Source organism: Crocodylus porosus, unplaced genomic scaffold (genome assembly GCF_001723895.1).
Source record: "Crocodylus porosus isolate Cpor-Errol unplaced genomic scaffold, CroPor_comp1, whole genome shotgun sequence".
In the NCBI taxonomy this organism is placed as follows: domain Eukaryota; kingdom Metazoa; phylum Chordata; order Crocodylia; family Crocodylidae; genus Crocodylus; species Crocodylus porosus.
This window is the reverse complement of record NW_017728906.1, coordinates 108,321,931-108,336,562: the sequence shown is the minus strand read 5'-3', so window position 1 is coordinate 108,336,562 and position 14,632 is coordinate 108,321,931. Positions and strand designations below refer to the sequence as shown.

Sequence of the window (14,632 nt, the reverse complement as noted above, 5' to 3'; positions counted from 1 at the left end):
GATGCTCACGCCAGGTCCGCCTGCCACGACTTCGATGTTTCCTTGGTTCAGTGTGTTTATGATGGCGTGTGCACGTCCGGAAGTGGGACCTCCCGTTGATCCGGGTCCAAGATCCTTGAGGGCTCCTTCCTCCCCTACACCCTTGCCCAGGCCTCCGTGACCAAGTCCGGGCTGCCCACTTAGCCTCCCATCTGGTGGGGGGGGTTGGGACAACACCTCAAAATGTCCAACGCCAAGTGCGTAACCCGCAAGCCGAACAGTCAGTTCCCGTACGGGTGTCTGCCTCCGGGTCCCTGCAAGTCCCGCTCGCCTCTCTCGGCAGGCTTTCATTTCTCTATTAGGGTCCACCACCTGTCACCGGAGCATCCCTGCCCCGCCTGGGCGACTCTGTCTCCGGCCCCAATGCACTGTGGCCGAGGCCCATAGCCTGCTTCTTCTGGCTACCAGCCAAACAGCCCTCAGCTGGGGCGGGGTGCCCCCCCCAGCCTTCACAACCGTCACCACTGACTTCGGGGCTTGTCAACCCTAGTGCCTTGCCCCTGCGGGGCCTTACCCTTTCCCCAAAACACGCGTGCTGGGCGCGGGTCAGCACACCTCCGCCACTCCGGGCTTCCGCCAGGGATCCGCTCCTCTCCCGGCCCTTCTGGTCCGCCGCTTCTCCGCGCCGGTGCTGCTTTTGTGCCTGCCGGCACCGCCGCACAGCTGGTAGAGGAAATTAAGCCTCGTGCCTTGAGGCCCCATGGGAAGCTCACCTCCAGAGTCAGGCCCGCTCGGTGGCCTGTGGGCGATCTCACTCCACCACAGCTGCACCACCTACATCGCACTCCGCAGCCACCAATTTACTGGAGCAGCGGGACCTGCCTCGCTTCTCCCGAGGCTGCTCAGGGGTGAGGCTCTTTCACACACCCCACCCCTCAAGACGCCATTAGGCATTCTTCCTACTTTTCCTTTCTCGCATGTCTGCTCCCGGCCACCTCTCTCCACTTCTCCTTCGCATCGGGATAAAAAGTCTGCCACCGTATTTGCCCTACCTGGTCTGTAGGTCACTGAGAAGCGGTACGGTTGGAGGGCTAAAGCCCAACGCATGATGCGTGCATTGTCAGTTTTAGTGGTATGCAGCCACCTCAGGGGCGCGTGATCCGTAATCAATTTGAACTCGCGGCCTAGGAGGTAATATTGAAAATACTCCACCCCCCACTTTATCGCCAGACATTCCCGCTCTATAGTGGAGTACCTGGTCTCTGGGTCGTTTAGTTTTCAGCTGGCGTAGGCAACGGGGCGCTCCACCCCATCCGTTTCTTGTGAAAGGACCGCCCCCAAAGCGGTTGCTGACGCGTCAGTCTATAAAGTGAATGGGATAGCAAAGTTGGGGGTATGCAGGACCACCTCCTGACACACGGCTTTTCTTACCTCTTCAAAGGCTTTTTGCCGTTCCTGGGTCCATTCAATTACTCCGGACTGATGGCCTTTAGTGCTTTCCACCAGAGGCGCCGCAATCTCCGCGAACCGAGGAATAAAGCGCCGGTAGTAGCTAGCCAACCCCAAGAACGCTCTCATCTGTTTTTTCGTGGTCGGCGCTTTGTAGTCTCTGATGGTCGCCACTTTGTCTGTCAGCGGCCGGACACAGCCCTGGCCTACTAGAAAACCTAGGTACTTGGTTTCGCGCTTTCCTAGCGCGCACTTTTTTGGGTTGGCAGTCAGCCCGACCTGCCTCAGTTCTAGTAGAACAGCTCGCAGGGCCCGCAAATGTTGCTCCCAGGTGTCTGTGTATATGATAATATCGTCAATATAGGCTGCCGCATACCTTTGGTGGGGCACCAAGACCCAATCCATTAATCTCTGGAAGGTAGCGGCAGCTCCGTTGAGCCCAAAGGGCATACGCTTAAATTCAAAGAGGCCCCACGGCGTGCCAAACGCCGTTTTGCACTGGTCCTCTTCCCGAAGCGGGATTTGCCAATATCCCTTTGACAAATCGAGGGTCGAGATGTATTTGGCTTGACCGATGCACTCCACTAGCTTGTTTATATGTGGCATCGGGAATGCATTGAACTGTGTCAATTCGTTTAATCTTCGGAAGTCTATGTACAACCTCAGGCTCCCGTCTGGTTTTTCTACCGGTACTACTGGACTGCGCCATGGGCTCCAGGAGGGAGTTATGATCCCCTGCTCTAGCATCATCTTGATTTCCTTTTCTACTAGCGCTCACTTATGGTATGGGATGCGTTGCCACCGTTCCCTCACTATTCTCCCTTCCTTAGTGATAATCCAATGCTTCACGTCGCATGCCTTTCCGGGACGCTCCGTGAAGACATCAGGGAATTCATAGACTAGCCTCGTTAACTGCCGTCCCTGGGACGGACTGAGGTGCACCCCTATGGGCACCTCCCCTGGACCTAGCCCTGGTGAGATCAGGAGTCCCTCAGGCTCGTGCCACTCTTTAAGCAGGTTAACATGAAATATCTGGTGTTCCCGTTTGGCCCCCAGGCGCAGGATCTCATAATCGACTGGCCCCACCTTCCTTACAACCAAGAAGAGGCCTTGCCACTGCGCTGAGAACTTGCTAGTGGCATCTGGTAACATCAGCAGCACTTTCTGCCCTATCTTAAGCTCCTGGGGCTGTGCCCTGCTATCGTAGCTCCCTTTCTGGCGCACCTGAGCCTGTTCTAAGTTAGCCAATCATGGGCTGCTTGCAGCCGGTCTCGCATTTCTTGTACGTATTCCCTCATCCTTCCCCCGTGCTCGGGCCCAGCCTCCCATTCTTCCCGTTGAACATCCAACAGACTACGGGGCCGATGCCCAAACGTTAACTCAAAGGGAGAGAAGCCTAGAGAGGCTTGAGGGGCGTCCCTCACCGCAAATAGCAAGGGTGGGATCATTAGGCTCCACTTGCGGGGCTCCTCTTGGGTGCACCGCCTCAGCATCCCCTTTAGGGTCCCATTAAACCACTCCACCAGCCCATTGGTCTGCAGGTGGTATACTGTAGTCCAAAGGTGCTTAATCTGGAGTACTATGCAAAAAGCTTTTAGGACTGCAGACATAAAGTCGGACCCCTGGTCCGTAACTATTTCCCGTGGAATCCCAAACATAGCGACCCAATGCATTAATGAATCAGCCACCTTAGTGGCCGTCACCACCCTCAGAGGGATAGCCTCGGGGAACCTGGTGGTGTAATCTATTAACACCAAAATGTACTGGTGCCCAGCTACACTTTTAGGGAGTGGGTCCACTACATCTAGCGCTACACGAGAGAAAGCCTCCCGTACCACCGGCATGGGCTACAGGGGGGCCTTCTGCAGCCAGCGAATCAGCCATGCCTCCATTTTATCCCTTCCCAGGTGCCCTCCAAGGGGGTGTTTGTGGGCCAGCCATAATAGCTGGTCCCGGAAAGTACGTGGGATTATTAACTGCGCTACCTCTTCACCCTCGCGCCTTCCCCGCTTCACCCTATAAAGCAGTCCATTCCTTATTTCTATGTGCGGGGTGCACTTGGTGCAACCCGAGGGGCTTACCTGGGGGGTATCTTCCCGGGCGTCTATCTCCCAGAAGGCGCGCAGTTCGGGGTCTGTCCCTTGTTCCTGCCAGAACGGCTCCGACTGGGTCAGCTCACCAATCTGTAAGGCGTTGACCTCCCAACCTTCTTCCCCCGCCAGGCCTCCACCTTTGCTCTGGCACTTTCTCCCCAACGCGAGGATATCGAAGATCTCGGGCCAATCACAGCCCAGGATCATGGGGTACAATATTCCTCCTCTTAGCCCAACCGGGATCCTGCGCTGGGTTTCCCCTACCCGGACGGTCAGCACCTGCTGTTCGATGTAGCTTCTCTCTTTATGGAGGCACACTAGGTTGATGCCCTCGCATTGGGGGGCCTGTTTCCACCTAATGAATGAGGGCCTAACCAGGGACTGGGTACATCCGGTGTCCACCACTGCCTGAATGGGGACTCCTTCCACCCACGCTTGCACCTTAGGCAAAGGTTGGATGTGGGCCTGGTGATGGCTACCCACCCCACAGTCCATTGCCTCCACCTCCGGCACCACTTCGGGGGCCTGGTGGTCATCCTGATGATACCTTTCTCTAAGGGAACTCCCCCACATCCCCTGCAGGCAGCTTCTCGCGAAATGCCCCTTCCTCCCGCACGTAAAACAGGCGGGACCTTGTCCTCCCCCTTTCTTGATCCCTTTACTGTCAGCAGTTTGCCTAGCCGTAGAATCTGCCCCTTTTGGGCCGCTCGTCCGGCGCCGTTCTCCCTGGGCGGCGTCAAACTGCTCAGCCCACTGCAGTGCCTCTCAAGAGGAGGTGGGGCAGTGGCACCTTACCCAGTTTCAGGTCTCCTCCTCGAGATCATTAATGAACTGCTCCATCAGGACCAGATCTATTATCTGTTCTTTGGAGGCAATTTCTGGCCTGAGCCATTTGCCCAGTAGGTCCGCTAGGTTCTGCCATAAGATACAGGGAGTCCTTACCTCCACCGCCTTCCTCTCCCTAAAGGCCTGTCTGCGCCTCTCTGGTGTAATGTCTAGTTGGCAGAGGATCTCCCCCTTTACCGTCTCGTAGTCCATGGCGTCACTCCTCAACATGGCCTTGTATGCCGCCTATGCCTGCCCGATAAGCAGGATGCCCAGCTGGCCAGCCCATTTCGCCTTGTCGACTCCTGCAGCTATGGCTGCTCTCTCAAAAATTTCAAGAAAGGCCTCTGGGTCATCCTCCAGCATCATCTTTGGCATGCGCCACTCTGCACCGCTCCTGGGTATCCATGTTTGCTGCTGCATCCAGTGTTCCTGCAAGGTCATCTGCCTTACGGACTGTTGTTGTTGTTGTTGAAGCAGCTGTACTACCAAACTTAGTAGCTGGTGCATAGGGTCCACGATCTGTCCAGCCGCCTGGTGCTCCATTGTGGTGGTAACATGCGCTCAGAAGGCCGTCGTTGCTTCCCAGCCAATGCACCAAAATGTCCACACGTCCGTTGGCGAGCACACTCTCTAGGGCGCCTACAGATGATTGTCCACCAATCCCAGGTTGTGGCCCCTGCTTTGGGGATGCTCACGCCAGGTCCCCCTGCCACGACTTCGATGTTTCCTTGGTTCAGTGTGTTTATGATGGCGTGTGCACGTCCGGAAGTGGGACCTCCCGTTGATCCGGGTCCAAGATCCTTGAGGGCTCCTTCCTCCCCTACACCCTCGCCCAGGCCTCCGTGACCAAGTCCGGGTTGCCCACCTATCCTCCCATCTGGTGGGGGGGGTTGGGACAACACCTCAAAATGTCCAACGCCAAGTGCGTAACCCGTAAACTGAACAGTCAGTTCCCGTACGGGTGTCTGCCTCCGGGTCCCTGCAAGTCCCGCTCGCCTCTCTCGGCAGGCTTTCATTTCTCTATTGGGGTCTGCCATCTGTCACCGGAGCATCCCTGCCCCGCCTGGGCGGCTCTGTCTCCGGCCCCAATGCACTGTGGCCGAGGCCCGTAGCCTGCTTCTGCCAAACAGCCCTCAGCTGGGGTGGGGTGCCCCCCCCCAGCCTTCACAACTGTCACCACTGACTTCGGGACTTGTCAACCCTAGTGCCTTGCCCCTGCGGGGCCTTACCCTTTCCCCAAAACACGCGTGCTGGGCGCGGGTCAGCATGCCTCCGCCGCTCCGGGCTTCTGCCAGGGATCCACTCCTCTCCTGGCCCTTCCGGTCCGCCACTTCTCCGCGCCGGTGCTGCATTTGTGCCTGCTGGCACCGCCGCACACCTGGGGGAGGTAATTAAGCCTCGTGCCTTGGGGCCCCATGGGAAGCTCGCCTCCAGAGTCAGGCCCGCTCGGTGGCCTGCGGGCGATCTTGCCCCCACCACAGCTGCACCGCCTACATCGCGCCCCGCGCCCCGCAGCCGCTGACAATTTACTGGAGCGGCGGGACCCGCCTCGCTTCTCCCGAGGCTGCTCGGGGGTGAGGCTCTTTCACAGGATGAAGGCAGAAAAATGTTAATATGTACGAACCAAGGTGTATAAAATGTGAAAAGAACTATTGTTCAGTGCAGGCCCCCTGGTTCATGGGCTGTGTGTCTGTGAGGGACCCTTGTCCGAAGCTGTCTCCATTCTGAATAAAGCAGTTGCAAGCAATGTGTGCTGGCATCTGCTCCCTGCTTGCTCTGGCTAATGAGTACCAGGATCCATGAACAATTGGACTGTTGTCTACCTAGTCTGGTAGCTGGGCACCGCATGAAGTCGGGGGTCTAACAGACACCATGGCCGGGGGTAAGCCTCAGCCTGCAACAGGACCTCAGCAGTGTCAGGCTTATCTTGCTCAGCCCTACTCCATGTTATACTTTCGGGAAAGCGATCCACTCTGTCTCTTGACAGCACAGTCTCCAGGCCAGTTTTATCAGCAGCAGCTTCCATCAAGCCCAACCCCCTCCACTTCAGAATAGGATTATTAGCAATTTTCCCCAGGGAACTCACAGTCGAAAGGCTAGACTTCAAATCTGACAACAACCTTGTGTTGGTTGGAGGAATCATGGTGCCAGAACTCTCTGAATAGTGCAGCTAACTCTGTTGAAGTTGCTGGCCACAGACTGGAGAATGTCAGGCACTGCCAACTTTGATGGCAATGGCCATGCACTTTTCCATGGTGAAAAGCACCCTCCTGCTGGTGGCTTGCTGCTCAAACAATGGGGTCAGGGTTAATATTGGTCTTCATGAACAGAGCAGAGGTCATTTTATATTTCCGCCTCCACTGCTTGTCACCCAGTGTCCCTGAACTATGCGGTCTGACCAGACCATCCCTTGCCCAGTAGTGCTGGGTCATAGTTTCCAGGTGGTCCCAGAGAAGGCTGATCTGAATGGTGTCCTACACAGTGTCATCCTCAGGCATGTTAGTGTTGGTGGTAAAGAGCCTGTAATATATTTCAAGGAGGTGATTTCCAGGACCTCGGTCATGGTACCCTGAGCTGCCATGTTGTTGAATGCCAGCTGAGAAAAATGACAGAATAGGACACAAAACGTGTCCAGCTAGTCCCTGACTCCTTGCCCTAAGCAGAACAAAAAGGAAACATCTTCTGGCACTGCATGGCCAGGGGACACAGGGCAGGGCAATAGTAGACATCAATTCCTAATATTCCAAAGTAAAAGACTCCTGTAAATGACAAACCCTTCTAAAGTGAAAGCAATCTGGCCTGCAGTGCCCTTATTTCAACCATTTATTTTGTGCCCTTATTACAACCACTTACCAAAAGTGGTATGTTTATTTTAGCTAAATCAGACTAGTGATGTTACAATAGTTTTTTGTATCTCTTTAACTATGGAAAACTAGAATAAAGAACTTTGGTAAGCAACCAGCACAAGCTGGAGGAGGGCGCAGACATCAATGGACTCTCTACTCTGCACTCAGCAGTTTTTGAGAGCCCCTAGAGACTTGGATCTAAAATGCATGCTAGGGTCTCCACCCTCCAGCCCTTTAGTTGAAGAAGTATGGACCCAGAGCTATTTTAAAGCACTTCAGAAGGGACAGGCCTGAATGTCTATGCAATGCTGAAGCACTCCAAATTTGAAGTGCTTCATATTGCAGAGGGATTTGAAGCACTTCAAAAGAATATCTGTTTATATACCCTCAGAAACTCAGGGAAATGCAAACTATGCCTTTTTGCACCTGGTTAGATGATACAAGCTCTATGATTTTAAGATGGTAATTTTCATTCCTAGTTAGTGAATTCTCATAAACTTAAGCATTTACAGTATTCAAAACAAGAAATAATGCACTTTTCAAAACAGCATAATGAAATGTTCAACATATAATGTCTTCAATATGATAGAAAAAATTACATACTTATAAGAACTATCAGGTAAATGTGCACTTGAAGTATTTATACTACAATATTACAGTTTGCTCTTTAATAATGTCTTTTTAAAGACAGTTCATTACATTTACCTCTTAGCAGCTTTCTTCAGAAGTTTTTTAATTTCATTAGTCTTACAGGTGTGCTTCTCATGGATAACCACAAATGCACTGCAACCTTCTGGTGGAGGTTCATCAACTGCAATCTAATATTTCAACAATTACATTCAACCAGGCTGTTTTAATTGCACTTCAACTTAAAATTAAACACATCCTTTTGATTAAAATATCTCATCAACTACTATTAAGTTGTGTTTCTAATTAAGCACATTCAAAATAGGGGACATGTGAAGAAAGTAATGAAAAAGTTTAAAATGATATAAGTGCATTATATTGTCTCCATAGTTCATCGTATTTAGTTATATCCTGAGAACATACATGCTTAATTTAGTTTTTTAAATATTTTTGAAAACACTGGCTGGCAGATCTTCTGCACATGATTTGAAATCATGGAGTATATTTTGAATAGGGGATTTATCTTTAAGTCAGTGTTGTCTGCTATATTATGAGCAGGAGTAGTAAGACAGGAAGCCAAAAAAATGCAAAACAATAAATACAATAACCCCCAGAAAATAAAGCATTTTCCATATATTTTTCTTTTTTCTTTCTTTCTCTTCCCCCATATTAGAAGTTTTTTGGAGCTTTGTTCTCCAAATCCCAAGATTTTTACATTTTTAAAACTACCTTCTGACATGTGTCACATCTTACATTCTCTCATATAAATCAGTTACTTTGCTTTCACAAAGAGGTACAAGATAAAGTCAGAAGGTAGGGTACGGTGGCACCTCAGAAACTAACTGTTTCAGAAAGTTATATCCATTCATAGTTGACAAAGTATGCCACTGATACCTGTAGGACTGTCACATATGAAAGCTTACATCTTTCTGAACCAATAAGTCTCTAAGGTGCCACCCTGCCCTATTTTCCGTTTGACTTCAAACTGACATGGCTAACTGCCTCTCTCTACTCAAAAATATATATGAAAAAACTGATTCCTGAACTGACTCTCCCCAGCACAGAATGAGTTTGTTTCCAGCTCAACTGAACCACAACTGACAAACACAGGAATCTGAACTATTTTCCTTCCCCTTAAGGCTGCATTGCTATGGGACAACAGGAAGAAGTACTGTCTCAGTCTAGGTAGGAAATCACATATACATTAAGGTAATTTATAACTTTCTCCTTTCAGCAGTGGAAGGAAACAGGGAGTAATATTGAGCAGTGTAAGTGACAAGAGCTCCACTAAAGTCATGAGTATAGCAAGTCAACTGTATGGAAAGAATTCCCTAATTAAGAAATGCTCAAATTTTGAGGGGGGAAGAGTAGTATGATATGCAATTCCCAGCAGCACAGAAAATAAGACTCAGCTCTTACGTAACTGCAGTTGTAATGAAACTTTTCTTAAGATTAAACATGACTATTTGTTCCTCAGGTTTAATACAACTCTTCTCTATAAGATACCACGTTATATATTTCATAATCAGGGATTCCAATTTTCCCTGATTTAAAAACAAAACAAAACAAAACATTTTTGATTTAAAAAAGTGAACCCAGATCCACGTTTTCCCATGATTAAAATGAAACACTGCTATATATATGTCTATATATTAGTGGCGTTTCATTTTAAATCATGGGAAAATGTGGATTTGGGGTTACTTTTTCTAACCAAAAATCATGGATTTTTTTTAAATCAGAGAAAACCAGGATCCCTGATCATAACATATCTCATATTTGATTCTAAGCAGTATTTGTGTTATGTATGGAAAAAATAATAATTAACATGATTTACACCATAGAACAGATTTCACAAACACATAAATGTCAAATATATCAGATAATTTTACAAACCTGTTGAAACATATGAACAGTTGGAGAGTATGCCCTTATAGAAAGGGCAAACTTCAATAGATTGATCTGCAAGTTTGATAAAAATTGTCCTGCTTTCTTCAAGATTAAGTTGTAATACGAATGGTCTGAGTCTGTTACAAAAAAAAAAGTGAGATTTTAGCATGTAGTCATTAAGTTACATGGCATCTCTTCTGGCATTAAGCAATATGTAAGTATTATCTATAGTGACAGTCAACTGAACAACAAAAATAATTATAATATTCTCTACTAGTGGCTTCCTATATTCAGCAAATCTAAGAGATCAACATCAAGGGGACAAAAATGCCAAAAATAAGATCATAGATTCATAGATGTTTGGGTCAGAAGGGACCTCAATGGATCATCGAGTCCGACCCCCTGCTTAGACAGGAAAGAGTGCAGGGTTCAGATGACCCCAGCCAGATGCCCATCCAACCTCCTCTTGAAGACCCCCAGGGTAGGGGAGAGCATCACCTCCCTTGGGAGCCCATTCCAGACCCTGGCCACTCTGTGAAGAAGTTCCTCCTAATGTCCAGTCTAAATCTGCTCTCTGCTAGCTTATGGCCATTATTTCTTGTGACCCCCAGGGGCACATTGGTGAGTAGAGCCTCACCAATTCCCTTCTGCGCCCCCATGATGAATTTATAGGCAGCCACAAGGTCGCCTCTCAACCTTCTCTTGTGGAGGCTGAAGAGGTCCAGGTGCCCTAGTCTCTCCTCATAGGGCTTGGCCTGCAAGCCCTTAACCATACGAGTGGCCCTTCTCTGGACCCTCTCCAGGTTATCCACAACCCTCTTGAAGTGTGTCGCCCAAAACTGGATGCAGTATTCCAACTACGGTCTGACCAGCACCCGATAGAGGGGAAGTATCACCTCCTTGGTTCTGTTTGCCATGCATCTGCTAATGCACGATAAAGTGCAGTTAGCTTTTCTGATGACTTCGTCACACTGATGACTCATATTCATGTTGGAGTCCACTAGGACTCCAAGATCCCTTTCCGCTTTCATACTACCGAGCAGGTCATTTCCTAGGCAGTAGATGTGCTGGACATTTTTCCTCCCTAGGTGCAGTACTTTGCATTTCTCCTTGTTAAATTGCATTCCATTGTTTTCTGCCCATTTGTCCAGCCTGTCCAGGTCTGCCTGTAGTTGTTCCCTGCCCTCCAGTGTGTCCACTTCTCCCCACAGTTTTGTATCATCCGCAAACTTGGACAGAGTACACTTCACTCCCTCATCCAAGTCACTGATGAAGACATTGAAGAGCAGTGGTCCAAAGACCAAGCCCTGCAGGACCCCACTACCCACGTCCTTCCAGGTCGATACCGACCCATCCACTACCACTCTCTGGGTACGACCCTCTAGTCAATTTGCCACCCAACAGACCATGTAATCATCCAGATCACAGCTTCTTAACTTGTTCACCAGTACAGGGTGGGATACTGTATCAAAGGCCTTCCTGAAGTCTAAGTAAACGATATCAACCCCTACTCCTGTGTTGACATGTTTTGTAATCTGGTCATAAAAAAGAGACTAGATTAGTCAGGCATGATTTACTTGCTACAAACCCGTGTTGGTTTTCCCTCAGCATAACTTTTCCTGTTGGCCTCTCACATATATGAGCCTTAATAATCTTCTCAAAGACTTTGCCAAGGATGGAGGTGAGACTGACTGGCCTATAGTTGCCTGGATCCTCCTTCCTCCACTTCCTGAAAATAGGAACCACACTGGCCCTCTTCCAGTCCTCCGGGACCTGTCCTGTGTGCCACAAGTGCTTAAATATTCTTGCCAGTGGCTGTGCAATGACATCAGCCAGTGCCTTCAGTATCCTTGGATGGAGCTCATCCGGGCCAGCTGACTTAAACACATCCAGTCCTTCCAAGTGACTCTGCAACATCTCAGGGTCAACGCTTGGTAGTCTGGTACCCAGCTGTTGCCTCTCTACAATCCCATTGTGAGACTTGTCTTGCCCCTCGTTTAGGAAGACTGAGGCAAATAAATCATTGAGGAGTTCAGCCTTTCCCTCCCTGTCTGTCACCAATGGTTTAATATTGTCAATGGTTTAATATTTTCAAGGACTGAAAATTTGTCAGGAAAGAAGAGAAAATAATGTTTTCCTAGGTGGCCATAACTGGAGTATGAAGTACAATTTATTAATTTAGGTCAATTCATCCTGCATCTATCCTACACCTTTTTATGCAAATAATGGCTACTTACCAGTAACCAGAGTTCTTAGGGATAATTGCACATTGACCTTTGGGATGTACCAATGTAGTTTGCACAGGGCAATCTTTTAGTATCATTGCTAATTGGAAAATTATCCTGACTCCTGTCCTCCTCTCTTCAGGAATTCAGAAGTCTGAATTCTTGCATACTATCCAGCCTTGCCTTCTTTAATTGTTTTTAAATATAAATAGAACTCTTTAGGTTCTCTCCCCAGGGAGATATTGTTCTTTACCCAATTGTCAAAGGGCCCATTGTGGTGAACGCTTAAATCTCTGATCAACTAATTTGCCAGTATATTGTCTTTTTAGGCAAAGTACAAAATTATTGTATAAATTTGGAGTACTCTGCAGCACTATCAGTGAGCCACAGCCTCTTTGTACAGCTGGCAGTAATGTGACTCCTTCCACTTATTCATATATGTTCTCAGTAACTACTTGAGCCACTCTTCCATGTGGTTAAGGAAGAAATTACCCAAGAGCCCAATTCTTGAGTTTTAATATACAGGTTTTTCTCCCCAAATGTGTGAATTCTTGCATAGAACTCTGCAGCCCATAAGCACAGTCTCAGTCACCCCACTGGATGTGACTGTGGCCAATGGAACTAAGACAGTGACAGCAACTCCTTTCAGGACGATGTAAAGTTAAGCCAGTCGCATACCTGAATACATTTCTTACTGTCCCTGTCTGGAACATAATTCCTTCTTACACAATGCACTAGAACAGTGATTTTCAATCAGGGTGCCATAGCACACTAAGGTGCCTTGAGATCCTTTCACAGGTGATGCAGGGTACCACGCAATATTAGTATTGGTAAGTGTACAAACATTCAGAAGATAAACCCAGGCTGGCTGCAGATCCGGGAGGACCCAGGCAGAGGTATTTTGCCCCAGGTGGCACAATTTGCCCCACACAAAAGTGCATTTCCAGGCACATGCCCTGAGGCAAAAAGCCCTGGCTCAAATTTGCACCACTTCTATTTGAGCTGTTGCAAGCACATGTACTTGCATAGAAGTGGTGCAAATTTGAGCTGGGGCAGGGCAGGGATGGGGGGAATCGGGGGGCAGGCAGGGGATGGGACAGGGATGGGGGGGTTCGGGGAGCAGGCAGGGGTCCCCCCCATGGTCCTCTCCCCCTCTTCCATCCACCCCTTACCCTCACCCCTTACTTACTTGGAATGGAGCCTGGGTCCAGCTTCCTGCAGCTGACGCGCTGCCTGTCCTGCATGGGCAGGCAGTGTGCTTCAGCACCAGGGCAAGGGCCAACCAAGGAGACACTCTGGCTTCTACCAGAGTGTCTTTGTGGAGGACTCAGCCTCTGGTTGCCTCAGGGCACAATTTTGAACTGTACCCTGCCCTGCTTTTTTTCGCTATGGGTTTTTTTGACTCCTGGATATCCAGGGGTCTAATTTTGCCCCCATGCTGCAAATCTGCAACGCAAGGAACATTTTCTCATACCTGCACATGCCTCTTGCAGCATCTTAAAGGAGTTTGAGATGCTGCAAGAGGCATATGCAGGCTCATCTGGATGCACTCATGAAAGGGATGCTCCAAACCGTTATCCCGCCCACCGATTATTACCCCATGGTCCTAGTCCATGTGGGCACTAATGATGCGGCCAGGAGATGCCCTGATCGCCTGATGGAGGACTACCATGCTCTGGGGTGCGTGCTGAAGGAGATGGGTGCACAGGTGGTTTTCTCTTCTATCCTGCCAGTGAGTGGACATGGCAGACAGCATGAAATGTGCATCGCAGAGACCAACTATGGGAATGGTGCTTCGAAGCAGGCTTTGGCTTCCTCAGCCATGACCGGGACATCACGACAAGAGACATGCTTGGATGGGATGGGCTCCACCTTTCTCCTAAAGGTAAGCATGTGTTCTCTTCTAGGTTGGTGGACCTTCTCCGGCGGGCTTTAAACTAGGCTCATCGAGGGAAGGAGAAGTTGAGGGTGGAGGAAACATCGGACTGCCTGACCAAGCAACACCCACAACTACAGCCCAGCCTAGACCAACGAGCGAAACGAATAAACAGGTAAGCGACAGGGGCCGGGGTAATGCTGGGACGAGGTGGTCAGTACACACATCCACAGGAGGCCTCAAATGCCTCTACACAAACGCTAGTAGCATGGGAAACAAGCAGGAGGAACTCACCCTCCTGCTAGCTGACGCCAGCCCGGACATAGCGGGGATCACTGAAACGTGATGGGACTCAACACATGACTGGGCGGTGAATGTCGAGGGCTATAGGCTATACAGGAGGGATAGGATAGGAAAGACAGGTGGGAGTGTGGCACTCTATATTAAGGAGGAATACACTTCCTCGTTAATTAGTAAGGAGTCAGAGGGAGGGCACTCTGAAGTGCTTTGGGTTAGAGTACAAGGCAGTCGAGGTGAGAGACTTAACGGTGGGGGTCTACTACAGACCTCCCAACCAGGGGGAAGAGCCTGACCAGGAATTCGTAGGTCAGCTCATAGAGGTAGTGAAGGGTAAGGATGTGAGGGACCTGAACTTCCTGGACATCTGCTGGGAAGAGCAGTCAACCAGGTGTGACCACTCACATCGGTTCTTAGACAGAGTGCAGAACCTTCATCTAACCCAGGAGGTGCATAGCCCCACCAGGGGAGACGCCTTGCTGGAACTAGTGCTGGCCACAGGTGATGACCTGGTGAGGGGGCTGC

General features: G+C 49.6%; 1 protein-coding gene across 1 annotated transcript in view; it reads right to left on the bottom strand.

The window, feature by feature from the left end:
* UGGT2 (UDP-glucose glycoprotein glucosyltransferase 2) overlaps positions 1 to 14,632 on the bottom strand; it is a 227,763-nt gene that overhangs the window by 194,748 nt on the left and 18,383 nt on the right. The window contains exons 3-4 of the mRNA XM_019528498.1: positions 9,716 to 9,846; positions 7,901 to 8,013 (exon numbers count right to left, since the gene is read on the bottom strand). Of these exons, the coding sequence (XP_019384043.1) occupies positions 7,901 to 8,013; positions 9,716 to 9,846 (244 nt within the window). The remainder of the gene's footprint in view (positions 1 to 7,900; positions 8,014 to 9,715; positions 9,847 to 14,632) is intronic.